Here is a 23768-nt window from a genome sequence, read left to right on the forward strand (position 1 = left end):
CACAAAATAAACACAGCAAACGGATCATGAAGCATTATTTTATCTATCACTAGCATACACACCTGGCCCGGAATGTTCCAGCAAGCCCACCATGGATATAGACATGGGGGGGGGGGGCGACCATATACCATATACAGGTTTCTTAAGGAGTACTGGATTTAGGGAGGAAGAAAAACCAGTTACCACAAAGTATATACTTTATTCCAGAGCAATTAAAAAAAAAAGAATATAAAGAAATGTAACAAATCATGGTTCATACACATGCACATACATCTACGATGAACAGATCATTGTTACTAGATATAACTTTTTCTTGTGCATTTAGAAATAGCTCAATACCAAACCATTAAATTGTGTGATTAGTACTATCACTACATAGGAATAGTATGCCTTTTACTATATAGTCTGACAATAACACACTACTATACTAAGGAAGAAAAAAAAAAAGATAAAACAGCAATTAGGTCTGCAGAGGTGTGCAAAGTGGGCACTGTTGTACTACTGGCTTAGAAAAGATGAACTTGCATTGTTTACCTTCAACCTGCCTTACTGCCTCCACTCACATCGCAGACCTTCTGAAAGGAGAAAAGATGGCGTCGGCATGAGGCAGGCAGACTGCAGCGAGTCCCGTTCTGGCTCGATGCGGCCGCACGCACCCGGAAAGGCATCACTGGCACACGGCGGCCGCGCGTGTCGCTCATCACGAGGATTAACAGGCGCTGGGACTGTCACTCAAAGCAAAAATGTAGTGTTCGATCGCTCTAGAAAAGTGATAGCATGTTCGATTGCACGCTTCCTGTCTCCAAACCAAACATCGGCATTAAAACACTTGCAGGAATATCTCTCCTCAGACATCTAGTCATAAAAATGAACATATCCACAAGCTTATCCCATCCAGACAGCACAAACACATCCTCAAATACACCAAAAAACAAACACCATCTCATCAATGAATACTCTATAGCATGAGGTCCTGGCCCTAGTTCATCCTATTCCTAATTTCTTTAAAAAATAAAAAATCTACCTTTAAATGTAAAGGGATATTTACAGAGACATTTCATGAACTTGCTGAATAACACAGTGCGATTCACACCCAGATCCTTCTGTAACCTACTGGCCCGGCCTTAACAGGGACAGGACACAGGATAACACTCTTTGGAAGCTGTGACAGGTTCAAAGCTCGCCGGAAATGCTTTACCCCTCACGAAAAAGGGTCCCACTGTTCAGCTATGATTGCAGGAAGTCCATCCTCTCCCTCGAAAACGACCATCTGACCAGCTGAAATGTGTACCGGCAGCTTCCGTCACGGTCCCGTGAACGTGGGATTGCTGAAGTGGGCACTGGCAGCGTGCGAATGTGGGGGGGGGGGTCACCACCGCTGGGTTCCTGGGACATGACAGCCTTACAGGAAACAAAGTGCCTTGGCAACAGAAAGAAGTGATTGCGACGTCCAAGAAGACTGTATGGTGTAAACGGGAGGCAAGTCAGAATGGGGAGGGGGATTACAAAAAAAATATATACTAACATATCAGGCTTAAATAAGACTGAAATATGAAGAACAAAAAAACCCAAATCCCCATTAATACATAAAACATTAAAAACATATTTGAGATTAAAATGTGTGGGTACAAGAGTTAAGCTGATTTTGTTCGACGAAACATTCCATTTTGCGTAACTGCACGCACGGCCTGCACGTCCCTCTCAGTAGGACTCAGGAGTATTTACTTGTGAGCACAGCCAGGCAGCAGCACTGACTGGTTTCGCCAGCAGAGGGCAGCATTCCAAGCCAGTACAAAGTCAAGCTCACTTTTGGTTACTCAGGCTCATTAAAAACACACTACAGAAAACAGGAGTGAATAACAAGCTATGGAGGAGAAGAGTTCTCTGCGTTTCGCCACGTCTTGCGTGTCATCGCGGTGACCGGCAGCAGTCTGACCACAGTCCCCACCAGAAGTTCAGCACTGCTCCTTCTGGGTAACAACTCGAGGGGGCCTCGAAACAGGGACCTGGGGAGCTCGAAACAGCGTCAACTCTCGGGTCAAGCATAAAAATACGTCAACAGCCGGTTGCGTAGTAAGACCACGCACGACCGACCACTCCGTCTCATCTCTTCACCCACACGCAGGGTTAAAAAGTTTCAAAAATAAAAAAATAAAAAAAAAAACTGGATGCCAGGTATCGCAGGCTGAAATTGGCAGCAGTTCATAGATGGCAGACTCTTGGCAGGGCAGGGTTGGGGGCAGGGCCAGGCCACACCCCTCTACAACCACGTCAGGAAGCTCTCCTTGTCGATTTTGGTGGCCGCAAGCACGGATTCCATGTCGTTAAGGATGTCGGAGCTGAGGGCCTCCTGCAGGCTGGGCATCAGCTCTTCGCCCTCCACAGCCATGCTCTCACCCTCCAGCGTGCCCAGGTCCACGTTGGTGCCCGGAATGGTGTCCAGGTAGTCGGGGAAGCGGCTAGGCTGTGTTGCCATGGAAGCAGGACCTAGGGCGTCCCCTGGGGGCCACCAACACAGAACAGGGCATTAATATGACTTTGCCCCTGACGTTACCAATATAAGCATAATCGGGGGGGGGTACAGAGTCCACACTATACCAGTGTCCATCTCGTCCACGCTGTTGAGGAAGTCATCGGGGGTGCGGGGCACGCTGTAGCTGCTCATGCTGAGGCCGCTGTCTGTGCTCTCGTCCCGCGAGTGGTAGGTGCCGCTGAGGGGGGGGGGGGGGGGGGGTGGGGGGTGAAGCTCACATTAATGCATGATTACTAGACCAATCCAGACCAGAATGGCCGGGAGCACACAAGCAGAACGTCAGGGTGAGCTGTTAAATGGGAGGCATACTACATACTTTCCCACAATGCAATGCAGAGCATTGAACACAAGGCCCACGGCACTAAAGGGGGCTTGCAAATTGATACCACTAACCCCCCCCCCCCCCCCTGCAGGACAGCACACCTTTAACACAAGGGAGGGGACTTTTCTCCAGGCATTTCTATGGAGAATGGGAAGGTTAGCATCCCCTGCTAGTTAGCTTAGTCTCTAGGGATTCTGCATGGCCTTATATTAGGGCTGGGCGATACCACGTCGATATTAAATCGCGGGTGTGCAATAAATCACCAGGGCTTCAGGTGACAGGCGAAACATTTGGCTGGACACCAGCTTTCTGGTACTATATGAACATTTATTTACATCCACAATTTGTTAAGCAGATTAGTAGTGCGGCTACAATATTAATGAGGTATTTTATGACACCCAGAAGTTAGTAATCAGTATAAATTCTGCATATCCTTACATTTAATTAACATGTCAGACTTTAAATTGCAAAAACTACTACCACGCCGGCTTTTCACCTTGTTAAGCCACAGGATGGCGAGCCGAGCTGAAGCACTGAAGTATACCAAACCATACCAAGCCACAGTATACCAAGCCACAGTATACCAAACTAGGACTGTGATGTGCTCCGCTAACCGAATGTAAATAAAGTTAATTAAACATAAGGATATGCCAAATTCACAGTGATTACTTTTCAGCGTCACAAAATCTCATTAATACTTAAGCCATACTACTAACCTGCTTACTAAATTGTGTGCGTAAATAAACGTTAGCATAGTACCAAAAAGCTGGTGCCCGGGCAAATGGTGATTATTATGCATGTGCGATATACAGTGGTACCTCGGTTCTCAAACTCACTAGAACTCGAATTTCTTGAAAGTCGAACAAACCAGTTTGACCTAGAACTCCATCTGAATATCAAAAGTCGAACCGTGAACGCTGACCGAATATAAATTGTACGCGCAAGGAAATGAGTAATACTACAATGCAATTCTTACTTGAATGCCTTCTTCACAGACTGGACGATTAACAAAATAAAGCAGCGCAACATTACAGTAACTAACAATAAATAAACCACTACCTTACGTGTACTATTATAGCATTTATGTCATTTATTTAAACTTAATTTTACCAGGTAAATTAACTGAAAACCAGTTCTCACTGCTTTACGTGATATTCGGGAGAAATAGATTACGCATCGGAACTGCCTGGGATACAAACATCATGCGTGTAACTAAACACTTCAGCCAATAAGGGCAAAGGTGTGTCGTCACGGAGGCGGTTCCAGTTTGTGCAGCCGGATGAGAGGTCGCAATGCATCTAACCGTAATGCATTGCGTCAGGATCAGAATGCGTTGCTGTAACCCAGCGCTGTAAGCAAGTCGAATGCACCCAATAACAGGACTGAGGACTGATTGGCTGAAGAGTCCTCACACCTGGGTTTGAACAGCTGACCTACAGCTTATCCGAAAAACCAGCATACACACCGGCCCTTTGCGAATAAGATTGGCCACCCCCGGTTTAAATGCTAAAAAAAAAAAAAAAAAATTTTGCTGTAATTCTGGCGGATCGGGAACCAATTCATTGGTTTTCCATTATTTCTTATGGGAAAAACTTGATCAGAACTAGGATTCGGTCCGGAACGGATTAAGTTCGAGGACCGATGTACCACTGTAATATCGTTGCAGTATCACGCAGCCCTACCTTAAACACTCCGGTTAAAAACTGCAGTTCCTCCCATCAACTGCCCATCACTTTTCAGTCATGCCCTTGTCACCCCTTCTGCCCCAATGGGCCCACATCACAGCCCGGAAGGACACAGCCCCAGTTTTTATGTTTCCCCTCTTGTCTAGACTGCCAGCAGAGGGCGACAGAGCGCAGGTCAGGTCATGTGTGGTTAAACCCCATCTACTCTACAGTTTCCATTTTGGCCACAATAAGACCTCCATTTAAAGAAAAGTCCATGAAAACTGTTTTGGGGGACTGAACAAGGATTCATAAATTATGCTACAGTGTTAGCTATGCACGTTGTTCCATGCGTCACACCAGAAGCATAACAATGTGGGATTTCAGCTGAGTTCGTTACCCACTCAGCAACATTACAGGTGAAACGACCCCTTTTAGACAAACGCACCTCTGAGAGACACCCCCCCCCCCCCCCCCCCCCCCAACACGGCACTGCCCTGCTCACCTATTCAGGAAGGGATCAGAGCTGTTGGTCGTCATGGTCCTGCCATCCTGAGCCATGCTGGGAGAGATGCTGCTTTGGGTGCCCCCTTCCTGCTCCAGGCTGCTCGGCAGCTGCGTACGCAGAGTCAGTTCCTGAAACCCAGAGTCATACTAAACCTTCAGAGCGGAACGAGGCTGACTGAGGGCTCCCCCTAGTGGTGAGGGTATGCAGGGACGATGCAGGCAGCTTACATCACCTATACCCCCTCCCCCAAAGACCAGGGGTAGCATACCACACCGAGCCTGATATCAGGCCGACTCCCACCAGGAACCAATCACACTGCCAAAAACAACCTCTTAAAATGTCAGGTTCCCTCTGATTTGCTTCCAGCTAAGGGTATGATCAAGGTTTCTCCTCGAGGATTATAAATTGAAAGCAAGACGTGCAGATGGTGCATAAAAGCAGTCACTGGTGGAGATCAGCACCGTTACCTCCTATGCTTCACAGCAGCCCCGTAAACGGCAGGCGGTATTTTATGGGCACAGCTGGCGGAGCGCCCTCTGGCTGACATCCTGCGCATTACATCACAAGGCACTCACTCTAAAGCGGTTACAGACGGCGTTTCCACGACAGAGGTCCAGAGCAGAGCCCTGCCATCACTGGACATACAGGACAAGGTGCTGCTATTCCAGAAATTTGATAAATGGACACTGGATAGTATGTTATTAGATGAGAGAAGACAACTATGGGCTCTGAAGACGTGCCTTTGTAAAGCAATTTGGCTTCCTGCACAAACCAGACGTCGCTGGGTTGCGAAGCAGCGCTTCCACCCGTCTGATCAAACACACGCCACGGTCCAGCCTCGGTTACGATCGCAGTTCCGATAATTCTTAAAAAAACCGACAGATCACTCGGGTCTCATGTCACCAGGCAGGGTAATCATGCAGATTTGACGCGTCTCTAATCCATCCCTGGGTACAGCCTGTCCGGCAGCCATTGACCCAATTACGATTATCTTCACACGGAGGAAATCAGGGGAAAGCAGCAGGGGCGGGCCCCGCGAGGCCCTGAGGGGCCCAACCCTTACCTGGGGCCTCTGGCGGAGAAGCTCCTGCTGCTTCAGCCGCAGCCGCTCCTTCTCCATCTGCAGCTGCTGGAGCCTCAGCTGGCTGCCGCCGCCCTGGGGACTGGCCGGCACGGCCTGGGGAGGCTTGCCGGGGGCGCTCTGGCTCATCCGCTGCTGGTTCAGGCCTGGGGGTTGAGGGAGAGGTTTAGGGTGCGGGGCAGCAGAGCAGGAGACGTGACTGCGGCCGGTGACGGAGGCGCGCTTCCTCCTCTGACGGTGTCCAGCAGAGGGCGCTCTGGTCTTTAGCCCTTTAGCTCATGACACCGACACAGACAAACCTGAAGGAGGCGCAAGCCAGCAAGCACCCCTGCTACTGCAGGCATTTAAATGTATTTTTTTTTTAGAAGATAAGGCGGCACTTGTGGAGAGAAAAGAGAATCAGGGAGGCCTCAGGCACAGCTAACAGCCTACAAACATGCATGTCTGGCTGTTCCACCCCCCGCCGCTGCCCCTCTCCCCGCCCTCTTACACCATCTCCGGCATGAATGGGAACCGGCCTGAGGCAGTACTGGGAGTGGTGGGGGCTTCACCCAGGCCACCGCCCCCTGCTGGGGGGATCAGGTTACCACACCCCAGCCATCTCCCCTCACAGCTCGGCCCAAGGTTTCATTATGTGAGCAGTTTTCTCAGGGTGGCTGGTGGTGCAGAGGATTGTGGGTGAAGTCCAGCTTCAGACTGGGGCGGGGAGGGAGTCATAGTGCTGGGCCTGAGCCGACCGACCACACCGGCAGCCTAACAGTGAACTGAGAGCCACCCCCACCCCCCGGGAACAGCCCACAGGGGGGGTGGAGAGACAGAGGTGGTGCCGAAGGCCAAGGAAGATAAGGGGCAGCCAACTGCTATCTGCCTTTTGTCTCCAAAAGGGGGGGGTGGGGGACGACGACAGCACAGCCGCTGGGGGGGGGAATATTCACCTGGCTCTCTGTAAACCCAGTGGCCTTGCCGGCCCACGGCAAGCGCCCCCACACGCCCTCACAGCGGCGGGGGCTGAAATTACATCTCCCAGTGATTTTTAAATTTAGGCGACGGCGAGGCCTTCACCTCATGACAGAGTGGGAGCTCCGCCGGCTCAGGAGCAAGATGGCTGCCACCGAGGGAGCCGGGCGAGGAGCAGGAGCGGGAGCGGGAGCCGGGCGAGGAGCGGGAGCCGCGCCGTGGCCGACCCACCGCTCCTTCACTCCTCAGGGGGAAAGCGGCATGCTTTTTCCATCTGCCTTTTCTTTTCATCCCTTTCTCTTTCTTCCTCTTTCACATTCCCTCTCCCTGCCCCCCCCCCCCCCCCCCAACCCCCCACCCCCCACACACACACTGAGGCTTTTTCACTGAAAAGGTCTGGAACAGATTAAGAGCCGGACCACGGAGAGGGGAGGGAGGGGGTGGGCGCTGGCAAGGGTTCAAGCCCGTCTGAATCGGCAGCAGAGTGGGACTCTCCCTGCGGTGGGCCTCACGGGGGGAGGGGGGGTTCAGACGCTGACAGACCTCCGTTAAAGGCGCTCTGCCTCTTTTCCACACAGAGCCCAGGCAGAGGACTGAGCCTCAGCACAGCCTGACAAGCAGGGACAGGCTCATGGGGGGGTTGGGTTGGGGTTAAATAACGGTGTAGGTGGTACAATACGAAACCTACAATCACCTTTCTGTTTCGGAGCAATACGAAGCACCAAGAGTTTTAGGAAATCCTTTGACTCCACTTACCGGCGCTCTGAACCAAGAGCCACACCGAGAAAAAAAATTGTGAAACCAACACTGGACCCAAACAGATCCTGCCTGAAGGTACAACAGCCACAAGTAAGAGGTACCATCGCCACGCACTCGGACAAAAGCGGTGGAGTGAAACAGCAGTCTGTCCGCTCGCCCGGCCCAAGAGAGCCGGCAAACCACAAGGCTTCAAAGGCGGCCCGTACACACAGAAATGAGCCCTTAAGAGCGGTGAGTCAGGGCTCCAGCGACAGCCAGGCTCCACGATGCTTCCACAACAGCCTGAACACCTAGGGGCTCTCAGCTCGGGCTGACTCACCATGAGCCAGGCAAGGACCAATCAGGAGGGCGTACCCAACCACCAACTCCATTCCCAACACCCCGCACCACTCAGTCCCACATAGGTGCAGAGAGACACACGCTATCCCGCCTGTGCAGCAGAGGCAGCAGACTGTGACGTAACTGTGCAAACATCTGTACGGCACATGCTGTTCAAAGCCACTCTGCTAAAACAACCTAATGAACTTTTCTGCAACTAATTTTTAAAGAGTTGATTACTGCTTTCAGGTAACTTGCATATCCTAACACCCACATAACTTTAGAATGCAGCACTGGAGACTGATCCATTTGCTCTTAACACGGACGAAAAGCAGGATTAAGGAGGAATTGATTTACAGGGTCACAGGTAACTAGGGACAGGACGGCGCTTACTGTAGCGTGAGTCGAGTCGGGGGTCCAGCCATGAGGTGGTCTTGTTCTTGTGATTAATGTAGTAAATCTCTCCCTCTGGGGTGACGGCCTGCTCCCAGCCTTCAGGAAGGGTACCTGAGCAGACGGCACGATGAATCTTCACAGACTAAACAAAGGCAGTGAAAATCTACAAAATCAGCCCCATTACGGTAAGTACTGGGAGATCAAGAATCATCCAGCAAATTGGTGATTTCACTTGCCAAAAAGGTGTCCCTAAAAATTGCCATCTTGGTGTGGAGCAGGTCCTGAACTAGCCTGACCCGGCCTGGCCTGACCGACACTCGATAACCACCACCGACAATGTGACCGACCACAAATTGACCGTACGGTCGCTGGTGCTGAGCAGCGCTGCCCTGCACAAGCGGTCACACATCGCCCTGGCAGACGGCAGCCATGGAAACATGACGCAGAATGACCTCAGTCTAATCCAGACGAGAAGAAAGATCCGAGAACAATTGAGAGGCCACTAGCTTTGAAAAGCGGAGGCCCGCTTGGGGCGGCCACCTTGACGTGTCTTCCCAAACACCGTGCACACAGCGACCATTAACCAAAAACAGACACTGTGTGGCGCTCTAACTCACCAAGGACAAAGTTAGCTGTTAGCCATTCTGTCAAGCAAGGCCCATTAGCTGTTTCAGATCAATTATCACCACAAGTCACTGAAAAATGGACCGGGTCAAGGTGCTGGTTATGGGAAACAAAGCTGTCAAGATGCCTTCGGTCTACATGAAGACCCCCTTAAAAAGCACAACAGCTACACGGTGGGGCTGCTCTTAAAGCCTAAGGTCTAAGCTCTTCTGTAAAAGAACATCTCACAAACACCTTGAGAATTCTTCTAAAGCCCTATATAGCGCGACTCTAATCAGGTGAAATGTGACACTTAAAGCAAGATGTCGCTTGCAAGTGCAAGAGCAAGCCAGGAAAGTATGGACCTTCTAAACCCGAAGACAATAGTGCAGGACACAGAGTGCTTCAACGTTCGAATGTGCCCAGATCCAAGGGCGACGTCAGAGCAGAGCCCACAGCAAGGGCTCAACTGCTGAAGAAAGTAAGCGGAGATGCAAGCAGCCCTTACCAGAGCTGGAGGACATGATGTTCTGCTGTACAGACACAGGGCTGTTGGGAGAGGTCTGGTTCATCTGCATCATGGCCTTGCGCGGGTCCTGCCAGGTGGTGGACTGGTCAATATGGCTGCAGAGAAGAATACAATGTCAACGGCGGTCAGATAATCAAAGTGTCAGGGAAAGACAAACAATACTCAATTTTAAGGCAACAAGCATCAGCTTTAACTTAAATACTTGAGGTTGGCGGTTGAGTCTCTGACCAAACCTCTCCCACCCAACCTCCCCACGTGTCCCTAAACTCCCAAGGTTCCCGAGTTTGAGGAGCTGAGATGTTCCTGGCACGCATACAGAATGCCGTTTGGAAAGAACTCTAAGTGGGACGACAGAAGACTGAATATCCGCCGTCGTCCAGTCAAGTTTCCAAAATACTGATTTATGGCACTTAAACTGTTTTGCCTGCATGGCTAAATATAGAAGTAAAACACCAGGAGTCTTTTTTCAATAATCTCACGACTGCAGCCTGCAGACCCCCTGAAACGGCCCGGAGAGACACATTTGAAACTTTCGCTGTGAATTAACTTTGCTCTTAATTCGCAGGCAAAATACAAATGATGGAATCCAGAAGGAGCTCTGTTTATGACCATGAGGACAGCCTTCTCATCAGTGCTGCCACAGACCACACACGGTCAGCACCCCCCGCCGCCCCTCCGCTGAGCAAGCCCTGAGTCACCCCCCGTTACACCTTCTGCATTTGCATTTTCTGTGGTTCTGCAGCCTATTCCATCCACTCCCACCCTCCAAAGCACCCAGCACCCCCTGTAATTTGTTACACTTGGTGGGAAGCAATCAGTCACGTTTTTAGCTTGAGAGAGAGACTGCAGAATGGCTGGCTAATAGTCTGCGTTACACAAACACACCCTTTTGGATTTCCAGTCAGTCATATCTTTGGTTAACGGTTTCGCAACTGGTCCAGGACCTTAAATAGGCGGGCCGACAACGGTGCAATTTCTGTGTTTGGGTGTGTGTGCTTAGAGGGGAATCTGCCTAGCCTTTTTTTTTTTTTTTATAAAAAATTTTTAAAAAAAGGGAGGAAGAGGAGGAACAGACCAGGGTGCCGTGGGGGCTGGGCGGATGGGGGGGCTGGTAATTAGCGCTGCCGATTTTCAGGACTTGATTCAGCGACTTAAAGGCAGGAGAGGAAGGCGCTCTATTGAAGGAGGGTCAGTCCCAGGCTAGGGGCAGGGGGCCCGTTTGCCGGGAAACCTCCTGAACACAGAGGAGAGTCGGGGTCTTTAACAGGCTGGCGCCACACAGACAAAGACTCAGACTGAGCTGGAACAAGAGGCCACTACACAAGTGGCACTTTAACACCTCAAGGAAGCAATACGTGCATACAGGGGCCCCGGAGAGCTCGGGGGACCAGCCGGGCCCCGGGAAACCGAGGACAGTCTCCGCCGGGCCCCCACCCGGCATGCGAGCCACGGGCCATGACGCGGATCAGGTTACAGCGCAACAGCAAACACACGCAGGCAGAGGAGCGGAATCTGATTGTTTTGGTGCAAAGGAGCAAGCGGCGAGAGCGCATGCGGCAAGCAGGCGGGGAGCAAACGGACACGGCGACTGCGGTGAGGCCGGCCTGCCTGCCCTCCATCGCGGCAGAGCCCTGAGTCAGCACTTCTACTCACACAAAGACCCCCATTTTCAATCCCCCACCCACCACCCCCCCCTCTCTGCTTTACTGATCAAAGGAGCAGCCAAGATCTGCCCCACCCCCCAATACCAGCAGGAGCTCAGGGGAAGGAGGTGGGGGAGAAGAGACCAGCCCGGGCGAGAGAGGGGCCCCTTAGAGAGGGGGGAGGGAGGGAGGGAGGGAGGACGACAATATAACAAAAAATAAAGGAGGGGGGGCCCACACAGACACCCAGAACGGAAGCAATCCCTCCGAACACTGCTGGTCAGTAGAGCTGCTCTGATCCGGTTTCAGACCCAACCCCCCCACACTCCAGCCTGGAAACTGACACGCACGAGAGGATCGGGGACAGGGACAGACTGGCTGGGGGGGGGGGGGGGGAGGACACAGGGACACTACCTTTGATGGGGCGCAAGACGCAGAGCGAGGAAATCTTAGCTTAGTTTCCAACATGACTGACTTCTACAACTTATTTTCAGTTCGGCACCCTAACACCAGCATTCACAGCAAACAGTCAGCTGGGGGGGGGGGCAACTCCCCCATTCCACAGTGATAAACACTGACATCACAGGCATATCACAACACCAGACTCAGTCGGTGGGAGGGGACGACCCTCTGTTCACTGCCACGGGGGCCATGACTCTTTTGCCTGTGGAGGTTTTTTTTTTTTTCCATGGAAAATGCCAGAACGAATCCGAAGGAAGGCTCTGTCCAAACATGCAGCACAGGATGTTAAAAATACCGACTCGGATGTGTGACGGAGGCAGAGCTGAAAGCCTGCGTGATGTTGGTCGTGCGCCGGCGCGATGACGTCACGCACGGAGCAGGGGGGAATTCCACAACACGGAGCTGGCTGCGTTATTGGCACGGAGGACCCCCCGCTGCTCCTCCGCCTTCCAAACCACCACCGGCGCCACGTGACATCGGGGCGAGGACGGCGGGTTAATGCAACAACCAACATCATGTCCAACCACTAAAGAAACTCAGTGACCTCATCTGGGTCATGCATGAGGTCTACTACTACTAACTGTACCATCATGTTTTGGGTCAGTTGGGTTAACCCATCAACGTCCAGACAGCATTCTTAAGTGTTTAACCAAGTTAAACAGTTTAGTCAATGGAGTAGTGGCAAACCTACGAGAAGCTCAAACTGGGTACTAACGTGGCTCCAACCCGATTGGCCACGTAGAGTTACCATCCAACAAATGAAAAGCACCGACGGCACTCAAGCCATCCGAAGCACTGCGGGGATTACGGAGCATCCCTGTGATCCCACATTTACATCTCATTAGTGAAGTAACCCCTCCCTCCTCCACCCATCCCGCCAGGGCGTGGGAAAAATCGCAGCCACTCCCACACCACCTCCACCAAGCGCCTCCCCAAGTTGTGTCATCATCATGGAGGTCTTTAAGGGTTTTTAAGAGGCAAACCCAGACGGTTTGGTGTCCCAAGAAAACAACATTGATCAAATTAATCTTGTTTAACTTGATCAAGCTCTACCATACCAACATGCCCCAATATCAACATCACTGCACCTCCAGGATGATGTTTCTACTGACGCGTGGCTGAGAAACATTCATAAAGGCTCTTTGAGAGGCATGGCAAGAGTCCAGCTGGTGTGTCACTTTTTACAGTGACATTATAACCCTCAGGCTACCCTCTGGAACCCTACTGTGAAGGTCCGGCACAGGGAGAGAAGGTTAATTCCCAGGGCTGGTAAATAAGCTACCACATTCAGTCATTCATCAACCAGCTTGGATAATCAGGACCATTGACACACACACACACACACACACACACACACACACACACACAAATGGGTCTATCTCCGAGTTACCTGAAGAGAAACACCATCGACTTTAATTTAATTAAATGAAATTATCTTTTAGTAGCTATCTACACGAGTTAAGGTACATTGGAATTCTTCTCATTGCAGACCCCATCTTGCTCTTTATACCTTGGGGGTGACAGCGCAGGGTCAGCTAGCGTGCAGCATCCCTAGAGATGGGGGTTAAGGGCCTTGCTCTAGGGCCCATGGACATGTGACTGCCAAGGCCAGGGTTTAAACCAGCGACCTTCCGATCAAGGAAGAGGGGTTTAGCCTGCTGAGCCACACGGCGATAGCAGGTGTCCGCCTATGAGTCTTTAGCAGCAGCCTCCCAACTGGATACAGGGCAGGAAAACTGCGTCTTAGGACGTACTCATACTAGTCGAACCCACTAGCCATCGCTAACCATGCCTGTATACGGAACACAGACATGACAATAATGATGGGACGGACACACACATGCACATTACACCTGAAATGAAACTGGAAGGAACAGATCCAATAGGCTGTACAGATTGAGTAATTTCTTCTGCCTTCTTCTGTTCATCTGCTTAATAAACTTTTTTTTTAAAAAAAAAACATCCTCTGCAGTGCATTATGTTTGATTATCTATCTGCTTAAAACACAGCGTAGCATAATAACCTGCAGGTACAGATGCTAGTTCGGTGATGCTAACGTAGCCTGATAGCTATAACATTTTGCTATATTACTCTATACTTCAAGCTAGGAAGATCATATTTAATTAGCTGACATTTTTGTGTTCTATACAGCATGATACATGCAATTGACATAGGGTATCACAGTTTCGGCAGTGGTTCATGCACGAGTCCACGGTTCTGATTTTATGGTTAGCGTTATTAGCGTTAGCGATGTCTGTAAGTGTAAATAGTACCAGTACTAAAGAAATGTAATATCGAACAGCTTTCAAAAATGTGCAACCAGAGTGCCTTTCCAGTACCAGTATACACTAGTCAACTGCTAAACTCAGATATTCGGTAAAACATGAGACTACTTTATACTTTTTACGTGCAGCATAAAAAATTTATAAATAAAGATAAATAAAAATCACTACATTGTGTACATGATAAATCTGTGCGTGTCATTGTACCCAAAATGACTCCAAATAAGGCAAACTTGACAATAATCATGAATTCCATCCTGCCGTGCGATAGCACTTTCCTTCCTACATCTTCAAGACAGAAAACTCACACAGTGATGACGAAAGTGTGCTCGGGCCAGGATGGTTAAGCGCAATGTGAGCGCGGGCCAGCTGGGGAGTAGGGAGGGGGGCAATCGTGCTTGGGCAACCAGACCAAGTGTGAGAACGCCCTCAGAGCTGTCAGCAATGCTCAGGGTGGAAGTAGCTATCATATAGGCAAAGAGGGACCAGGAATGGGTTCCTTACCCAACCAGACCATCCGAAGCTATGCTTCATAAGGGGCAGTTTTCCCAGTAAAGAACTTGGATTTTTAAAGTATATTTACTTTTATGAATAGCAAAAAACCACTGGCCTGCCATCGACAGTGGACCCAGGCCACATTACCGATTTCCTGCCAATACGACGATCAGTCCAAGATAGTGATTATCGTAACACACTCGGTTATTTTCAAATGCTCTAACCACACAGATAAACCCCACAGCACCAAATAACGAGCCCTGAAATAAGGGTCAGATTTTGGGCTGGAATTCTGGTGCAGGGATGCAAAGTCGGCACCACGTCCACACTGGGCCCGAGATAAACGAAATCTGCTCCGTCAGCAGGACATCATCAAGGGAGATTATTAGCCGGGTCTTTTTGACCCCATTGTGGATTTAAGTTTCTCTTTGGAGGAAAACTCACATCAGCCAGGTTTCCTGACAAAACATCATATTCAGCGTCTGTCTGCAGCGGGCCGAGGCCCCGATTCGCCTCAGTGCTTTTCTGGGTGGATGTCCTGCTATTTCGTAATCCTAGACAGCATCCAGGCACAAAGTTCCATAGTTTTTGTTTTTTTTTATTATTAGGCACAACATTAGCTGCTTTGCAACTGGCTCATAAAAATATTTTTAAAAATAAAAATGTAGAACCAGTGCAAGGTCAGAAAGGCAGATTACAAAGTCAGGAGTTTGGATGCTTCAGTAACACACAGACACTTTGCAGGCTCCTTTAACTAGGGAATACAAGTCTCCATTTATCAGGAAGCAAACATATATAAAAGCCCAAATCATTCTCTATTCTTGAGCAAAACAGCTTTAAGATGCACAAAATAGAGAAATACATTAACTACCACCAACTGGCCCAAAAATTGTTACCAAAAGCCCGATATCCTTCCAAATCCCCAAATAATACTGTAATACAAGCATAAACACAGCAAAATGCACGGACTGAACACTGCAGTGCACAGTAGAGCTCATTGACGACAGTAGGGGCATTGAGCGCAGCTTCTGCATCCATACTTCAGTAAACAGAAGGTCGTGCCTTGCCCTACTCTCTGAGTGTACCAAGCCGACAGGCGGGATTTCAACAGGAAGAGGCTTGTCTGAGCAAAGGCTGCACACACACACACACACACACACACACACACACACACAAATGTTTAACCAACACATGCAAACCCAAAGCAGTGCCTCATATAGTCCTACAGCGCCCATGTTACAAAACCAGCCCCTAAATGTGGGCAAACAGTTACTCAGGACTGCAGGACAGTGTCTGCAAGGACCCTCCCCCTCCTTCTGGAGAAGCCGTCAAAGTCCACATAACCACCACCATTGCTTGGTGAACTTCCAGGAAGGGCGTGGGTGGTCTCAGGGACACCTCGAACTAGCACCAACTCTACTACATTCGCAGGGCAGTTTGACCTTAGCCCACTAAGACTGCCTGAGTGCTTATGAACCACGCAAAAGCAGTGGCAATGTCGCTCCCCATTTGGTCTCTTAGTGGATGCTGTCGATGGTACCTCGGCCATATGGATGTTTCAAGACATTTCAGCAGCGAACCAGTCTAAAGGACAGCAAACCTGGGAGCAACAATACCAGGTCTCTCGTCTTAAAATGCTTAGGGGTCATGCAACTACGCTAAGCAGCACCCCGAACTTGTCCCTAGTGTGTGTCCAGGATACGCAGGTAGACGACTATAATCAGCAGAGTTAAGATTAACTGGCAGGCCATGGAAATGTAGTTTGGTCGATGGAGCAGAAGCTGTAAGATGAGAATAAACACCCAGGATATCGCGACGGCACAAGCAAGTCTAATTCAGCCCAAGAACACAGAGGAAGTCATCTAGCATCGCAAACAAAGAATCAGGAAGCTGTTGATGAATGAGAAGGGTACCCTGTGGGAAAGTTGACCACAGGCATGACTCAGGTCAGCAAGAAGAAAGAGAAACACCCCCCCCCTCCACAAACAAAGAGCAAAGGGGGAGGGAACTGGCTACAGGGCAACGCATGGACTCCCCACCCTGGTCTGTGCATTCGACCACTTAAGGCAGAGCAGGCAAAGATCAAACGCTACTCAAGCAAGGCACAGGAAAGGAAACCCAAACAGGAGAGCTGGGGTATGCCTGGGCTACACTGCTTACTGAAGGCAACCCCACCCAAGAATCCATAGCCAAAGGGAAGACTGGAAGATGAGACTGATCGCAACAAGACCTGCACTTTGTTCCCCTCCATTTTTTACTTAACTGCAGGAATTTAATTTGGTTTGATTTAACTTCAAAATCTTCTGCTAAGATCTTGCATGTGGAGCTTCCAAGGTTAAGCCGCCTCATTATGCAGAACTGCACACAGCTGCAGAGGCTGCAAACGTTTGCGGTGGTCTTCTCAGCGGCCGAGCTCGGGTTTGTTTACTCCACCCTCGCCCCTCCCCCACCCTCCCAATTCAGCAGGGCCAACCCCTGAAAGCAACAGATGTTCTGCAGATGTTGCGTTTCAAACACATCTGTGTTTCGGGGTTTTTTTTTGCAAGGGTAATCATATCTATCTTCATCCAATTGCAGACTGGCGGCCCAAATTGGTGGGAGAATCACCGATTTCAGAACAGGCCGGCTTTACTTCCCCGCCTCTCTGAGGAGAACATTGTGTTTTCTGGAGCAGCAGCCAGAACTACCGAGTGACGTAGTAACTCCTGCAGACGTCTCGCTTCCTGCCACAAGTCCTGACTGCTCCAGAACTTTTCCGTTTCGGTAAACAAACGGCGTTTGCGTAGCCGCGCGGTTAACAACAAACGAGGACGGTCAAATTTATCCGTCCTGCTGATATTCCAGCAGGCGCCCACTAAGAAACCTAAAAATAACATCAGACAAAAGGGGTACGAATAGGATTCATCAGGAAGCTTGAGTTGGTCTATGGTGAAGTCATTCCTTCCCGGCAGGCCGTCTCACTGCACGGCACCATGACAGAGTCCCATTTCAGCACTCCGCCCACCTCCAAGGCTATCTCCCGAGCTGATTTTGAAGCCGCAGCGAGCAGGAGAGCAGCCGATTGCTCATCCAGTGGACAGATGAGTTTTCCAGACGCTAATGTTCACGACAGCCTCCAGCTCCATACAGAAGACCATTGTTTGGGCCGAAACCTGAGCCCAAGATTAAGACACCAAGCACACCAACCTGCTGTCTCTGTGTGTGTCTCAGAGTGATAGAGGTGGGGGTTTTGGGGGGGGGGGGCTGCCCAGAAATCACAGAACAATGATTTCAGCTGGCTAATGGAAGTCAGAGGATATCTTAAGAACTTACATTAAATAACTTCAGTAACATCTGAACAAACAAGGTTCTTAGCTGCAGCCTGTCTATAAATGCAAAGCATGAATATTTCCAGTATGTCTGCCACGTTCCAGTCCAAGCGGCGGAACCCAAAACGATGCAAGAGACCTCTCAGTGCCACCTACTTATTTATTCCCACAGACGTAAGCAAAGGAACTTGACGGAAAGGAGCGATCCCTTCTGAAACCAACAACTCGGGTCTGTGCAGCAGATGGGATGGCAAAAGTAGCAGATCAGAGACTGGCAATAAAAATACTGGTTTTAGTGTAATCCAGTTAGCAGGAGAACTCTTCTGGTCGGGTTCTCCGTTTGCGCTGGATTTGCACAGCAGGACGTCAGTTCCAGACTGAATAAATAAATTGGTAAATAAAGCAGATTGTTCAGCCCTCACTCAGTGCCTTCAGACACTACAGTGCATCTCCAGGAGCCTCAAGGGGGCAACTAGCTAAACAGCAGCTCACAGGTATCCCGGGCCTGCAGAGATTAAACAGCAAGCTGCCAGCAGCCCTTCAAAGAGTGTCTCTGCACAGACTGGCCTTACAGGAAGCAGCCATTTTAAATATGGACAAGCAGCAGTATTTCCCAGTAACGACTAATGTTACATCATCGGGGCAATTAGTCCAACGCACTTTTACAGATACAAATTACATATGGCACTTCAGGTACTTATTCTGACTGACAGGGAGGACGAATTTTGCCCTTGAAAACACAGCGAGTGACTGATTTTCATGTTGGGGAACCACCGCACAGAAGGGAGGCACGTGGAGAATCGGACCTGAGCAGCGCTGCCTGGGAGAGCGGCGGAGCTGAGAGGAGCGGGGCCGGTGCTTACTTGAGGAAGTATCTCTGTCCGGAGGAGGTCTTGGCCATCTCCCAGCCTGGGGGGAGGGGCACGTCATCGGGGATCTCGAAGGACGATTGGCGGAGGTGCTGCGGAGAGGCCCCCGGCGGTGCCAGACCGGCCAATGAGCTGGGAGAGACCGTGCCGAGCTGGAGGGAGGCCGGTGAGGAGTGAGCCCTGACATGCTGGGGAGTGAGCGAGCCAGCAGTGCCTGCATCTGTACTTGCCTGGAGGGAGGAGGAGGAGGAGGAGAAGGGGGGCAGACGCCGGGGGAAGGGGAGAGGGGTGACGCAGAGGTCTGTTACCAGCATTTAACACACAGTCATGCTTTCATCCAGAGCAATAAACAAACATTAACCCTTCAAAAGGAGAGCCCAGGTTTGCATTTAATAATGAAACTGCACTCAAAAAAAAAAAATAACCAAAAAACTCAGTAGTACTACTGCACAACTGACACGACTACAGGTTACCTGATAACATGACTGGCTGCCACTTGAGGGCAAGGCAATCCCACTCTGATCCTTAAAAAACAGGCACCACGGGGAAACCCCAGCATTTACTTTAAATCACCGACGAGGAAGATCCTGTTCCACTACAAAATCTGTTTTGGTCACACCTCCGACAGAACCCTGGTGGCCAGACTTTATTCACAAACCGTACCCAACCAACAGTGCCAATGCTCCTGTTTTAACTGGCCGCGCGCCAGTAAGGAAGGTGTATTTGCAAAGCAAACACCGAAAAGCGCCCCAGCTTGTGAACGCGAACCAGCGCGGACTCTGCCGTCTCCGGCCATTCCTGCAGCTTCCAGGGCCAGCATGGTCTGCTGCAGCCAAAGGGGCGTCCCACAATATCCCAGGACGGGGTATCTTTAGGTTTTAGTGTTAGGAAAACCTCGGCAGAAATGGAAGGATGTATGTAAAGCAACAGGCAGGCAGCCTTACACGGCGTTTGGCGAGCTTTTTACACATACAAGCCCGTGACCTTTACCGCAAATAACAGGGCTGAAGGAGCACGGAGCCCCGCGATCTGCTCGACGTGACGGACAGCAGCCGATGGGCTTCCTGCCCCAATCCTACCCCCTCTGCTCCCCACGGAGTCCATGAGCCTCCTCAGCCCAGGAAAAGTTACTCCCAACACTGCCCCCCCCCCCCTCCTTCGGCGTTTCCTGTGGCGTCTAGAAATTCTCCTTACACTTTCCATGGAAAAGCACAATGTTCCCAGATATGCAAACGCGGAGCGGCTTTTTATGACTTTAAGGAAGAAGACGCAGGGTGGCTGAAACGATCGTACCTGTCTGGAGTGCGACTTGGGCTCGGGAGGCTTGAAGAAGGAGTCGGGGAGTTTCCTCATCCTCATGGGCACCGACTGCGGCACCACGGCGTTTTTCGGGTTCATCACGGCGTTAAAAAGCGCCTCCAGGTCCGTCTCGGAGTCGCCTCGGACGTGCACGATCTGGTGGCCCGCCGGAGGGTTGTGCTGGCTCGGATCCATACTTACACGGGGGACGCAAGTAAGCTTACAAATAACTAGAACCAACCTGGGAAAAAGTTCCGAAAAACAAGCAAAAAAAAAACTTCGGAGGGGCCCCAGCTATTGGACTAAATCAATGAAAAAGTTTATGGCGACGCCAAGACGTGAGATATTTCTCCTAAGGGGCTCCTCCTGGTCCGGGATCCTGGAGAAAAGTGATTAAAAGTTTGGTGGAGCGTCTCTGCCCAGGCTACGGTCCGGCCCCGGCGTATAGTATGTCCCCCTCTCGGTTAATCTGAAACTTCTCCCCCAGTGAAGAAACAAACACTGCAAGCTGTATGCGAGCTTTTATTATTTTTATCATTCAGTACTTTAGCTTTTGGGGGCAGACAGAGCTCCTCAGCCGGGAAAAATCACCGCAGCGCACATTGCAAATCACAGCGCCCCGCACCGAGCCGCGCTCCGCCTGGGTAACTTCGTCCTCAACTTTGACTGGGACACCAAACTTTATTACTCATGTGATCCTTGACTCAGAGAAAGGAGGAGTTTGGAGGAGGGGGGGGGTGGGGGCCCGTTAAAGTCATATCATTGCTTTTGTGTGCGTGTTTTTCTTTTTTTTGTTACTTTCCTATTGCAGGGACGTTGTCAACGTGAGCAACATGTCACACAAGCCGACTGACCTCCCACTCGCTGTTTACTGTTGGCAGGCGTCCTTATGCTAATCTCTTTTGATTTCAGCTTTACCTTAATTTTACTGCAACCATCGGATGACTTTAAAATGTGCTCTCTCTCTTTAGGCCTATATAATTATAAAGAGATTATATTATGTGCATTGCCTATTTATATGAAATAAAGGTGTACAATTCGATATATTCAAATGAATAAAATATTGTTTACTTTATGTTATATAAATTACGGGGTAAATAAACATATGGTTTACACTTTGGATTTGATGTCCCAGATTCTAATGAACTCATAAACACTGAAGACAAAACGTTGTTTCTTCATTATGGCGCTTCTGAAAATTACTCCCATGCAGGTTCCCATAATTGTTATGTAAATTCCGCTCTTCCTTCTATTGAAAAATCATTTTGTGAAGAACCAGCCTTTCTGGATGTAGGCTAGAGGCTGTACATCAGCCCCTTAAACCCGTTTCACTTTCTCTCTTTCTTTCTTTCTCTCTCTCTCTCTCTCTCTCACACACACACACACACACACACTCACACACACACTCTCTCTCTCTCTGTATCTGTCCTTTCCAGCTAAATCCTAAAACGTGGCAACCCTCATTCATTCGTCATCGCAATGAAATATTTTTAAGTGCTTTAATTATATCGTGACACATAGCAGGCCACCCTGGTAAAATGTAAAGCCCACGGAGGAAGACCCACCCAGACACGCCTACTACAAAACCACTGCTTCTTAAAACTACACAAAACCACACAGAGGAACCATCGCTGATAACCCAAACACACTCCAGTGGTAGTTTTAGACAGTGAACATTACTAGGCTGTTAGTGCATGCATAGGTAGGCCTATATATTGCGTGAGTAAGTTGGTTAGCGTACATTATCTTTCATGTTCCTACTATATCTAGTTCTCACCTGCCTCTGGGATTTCGCAAAAACCCTCCATCTGGGAAATCAGAGTTAGTATAGTGAGTGTCTGATATTTCTGGCAGACAGTATGATGAGCTGGGAGTCTTTGCACTAGAGGCACAAATATTTAATTCAGATTAATGCTGTGTGCTGCCCTAAAGGCCCTCAGTTATAAAGCAGCTTAAGGCCTTCAGAATGCTTGCCAGGGTCCTTTCAAGCTCACGTCACCATTATCAGTCGCAACTGGCTGTGCATCGCAAGCATATCGGGGTATTTTCGCAGTCATAAACACAGGAAGTGTAATCTGCATTTAATTTAGTATGAAATGAGGACATTTGTATATCTTTAATCCACATAAAGAAAATTCTTCATTCTAAATTTCATGCCATCGTGATGTCAACAGAGGTAGGGGTATTGACGCATTAATTGTGATTCTCTGTGCTTATCAATCGATTGTGCACATCGCAGGGAGCCTATTAAACGAGTTTCAGATATGAATGAAGACAAAGGAAGGTGCTGCTGACGAGGCTGTACTGAGAACCTGTTCTCCTGGTGTGTTCTCAGCCAGGTGCCAGATTCCTAAGACACACTTTGGCCTCCTCTGCCTTCCAGCGCAAGTCAGGGCACGCAGATGTAAAAGAGGCTCACTGGAAGGACAACGCGGGAATCGTTAACCACAGCGTTAGCCACAGAGAACTTACTCAGTAGCGCCTTTCTGCGAAGGTTGTGGGTTTCAATCCCAAATTGAAGCTGTTTTGAGCTCAGGGTGCTGAATGATTCAACCAAAGCACTTGTGTAGCTACCAGTGATAGTCTTTTGGAGAAATTATCTTAATATCACCAAAGCAAGAGGGCTTGCTGAATAACCCCACCCACCCCCCAGCACCCCTGACCACAGGGAGCAGATATAAACATTGTAACACTTCCCTCTGCTGTAAGTCACTTTGAATAAAAGCATCAGGTGGATAAATAATCCAGCCCCCACCACTTTGGACTTTCCTGCTAAATAAGTCAGTGCCTGGTCCCCCGTGGATGCTGCTGCCCATTTGAGATAAGAGAAAAATCTCACTGGCAGTTAAAACCTACAGGAAGTGAAAATACAGTGTATGAGTAGCAGACTAGGAGTTGACACATCTCTCGGCGTGAGCAGTGAAGCCCGACCGCAAAACCACTACTGCAGGTTTCTGTCGGAAGCCTAACGACGGAAGCCTCCGGCAAAATGCCAATGGAAGTCCCGCCGGGCTTTAATGAGGTGGTGCCACACGTCCCTGAGATGAGATGACTGTGACCAATGCTCAGCATGATAGTGACAGATCCAGTAGGTACCAGTATATCTTGTAGATCGAGACTGACAGACTCATAGGTAAAACAAAGTGGGGCAGTGGAAGCTGCAGACTCCTACGCTCATTGGCCGTCACCTGGGCTTGCTTTGCCTCAGCCAATGAGAGACGAGTTTACAGATTCGACTGGAGTCCTCTGAGTCTTTGAAACATCTCAGTTAGTCATTGTTCAACTGCAGCAACGTAGCTCACCGAGCAGCCGCTGAATACAGTGTTTTATTATTATGCAGCATCAATAATGAGCAGAATTAGCATTTGCATGCGTTTCTTTCTGGTCCAATTAACATCTGAATGAATAACCATTGATCCGTTGTGAATTACTCTGGTATTCCACCCGTAAATGAACAAATGCGTGCATTTGACCCATTTAAGGAAAAAGCAAATATAGATATCCTATGTAATTAAGCATGATGACAGTAGCTGCATAATATTCATCTATCCATTTTCCCCCAGGACTGGACTGTATCCCAGGGAATATAGGGCAGAGACAGGGGTGACCTGGATGGGAATCCAGTCACACTCTGCAGATTGTATATAGATGCAAACACCCACATAGACCAGTGTTTCCCAACACAGTCCTTGGGGACCCACAGCCGGTCCATGTTTTTGCTTCCTCCCATTGAGTCCATG

The 23768-nt window shown here is 49.6% G+C and overlaps 1 protein-coding gene across 2 annotated transcripts; it reads right to left on the minus strand.

Annotated features, from left to right (window-relative positions):
- Positions 1-179: 179 nt before the first annotated feature.
- Positions 180-20715, minus strand: yap1 (Yes1 associated transcriptional regulator). Of its 2 annotated transcripts, XM_023807146.2 has the most exons (8): positions 20023-20711; positions 18724-18959; positions 9650-9765; positions 8536-8649; positions 6091-6254; positions 5025-5155; positions 2599-2711; positions 180-2499 (listed from the first exon to the last, which is right to left on the minus strand). In XM_023807146.2, exons 1-8 carry the CDS (start codon positions 20221-20223, stop codon positions 2261-2263), a joined length of 1314 nt encoding a protein of 437 aa, XP_023662914.1. In that variant the 5' UTR covers positions 20224-20711; the 3' UTR covers positions 180-2260. The 2 variants fall into 2 exon arrangements, with proteins under 2 accessions (XP_023662914.1, XP_023662915.1); XM_023807147.2 differs by lacking the exon at positions 8536-8649 and having other exon boundaries at positions 20023-20715.
- Positions 20716-23768: the final 3053 nt, after the last annotated feature.

Source organism: Paramormyrops kingsleyae, chromosome 17, assembly GCF_048594095.1.
Source record: "Paramormyrops kingsleyae isolate MSU_618 chromosome 17, PKINGS_0.4, whole genome shotgun sequence".
In the NCBI taxonomy this organism is placed as follows: Eukaryota; Metazoa; Chordata; class Actinopteri; order Osteoglossiformes; family Mormyridae; genus Paramormyrops; species Paramormyrops kingsleyae.

Excerpts from the sequence above, each read along its gene's own strand:
- yap1 (XM_023807146.2), bottom strand. The coding sequence starts at position 20,223 with ATGGATCCGAGCCAGCACAACCCTCCGGCGGGCCACCAGATCGTGCAC. Across the intron at positions 18,960-20,022 it reads CCAAGTCGCACTCCAGACAG|GCAAGTACAGATGCAGGCAC; the intron begins GTACGATCGTTT and ends TCCTCCCTCCAG. Across the intron at positions 5,156-6,090 it reads TTCTCCGCCAGAGGCCCCAG|GAACTGACTCTGCGTACGCA; the intron begins GTAAGGGTTGGG and ends TCTGGGTTTCAG.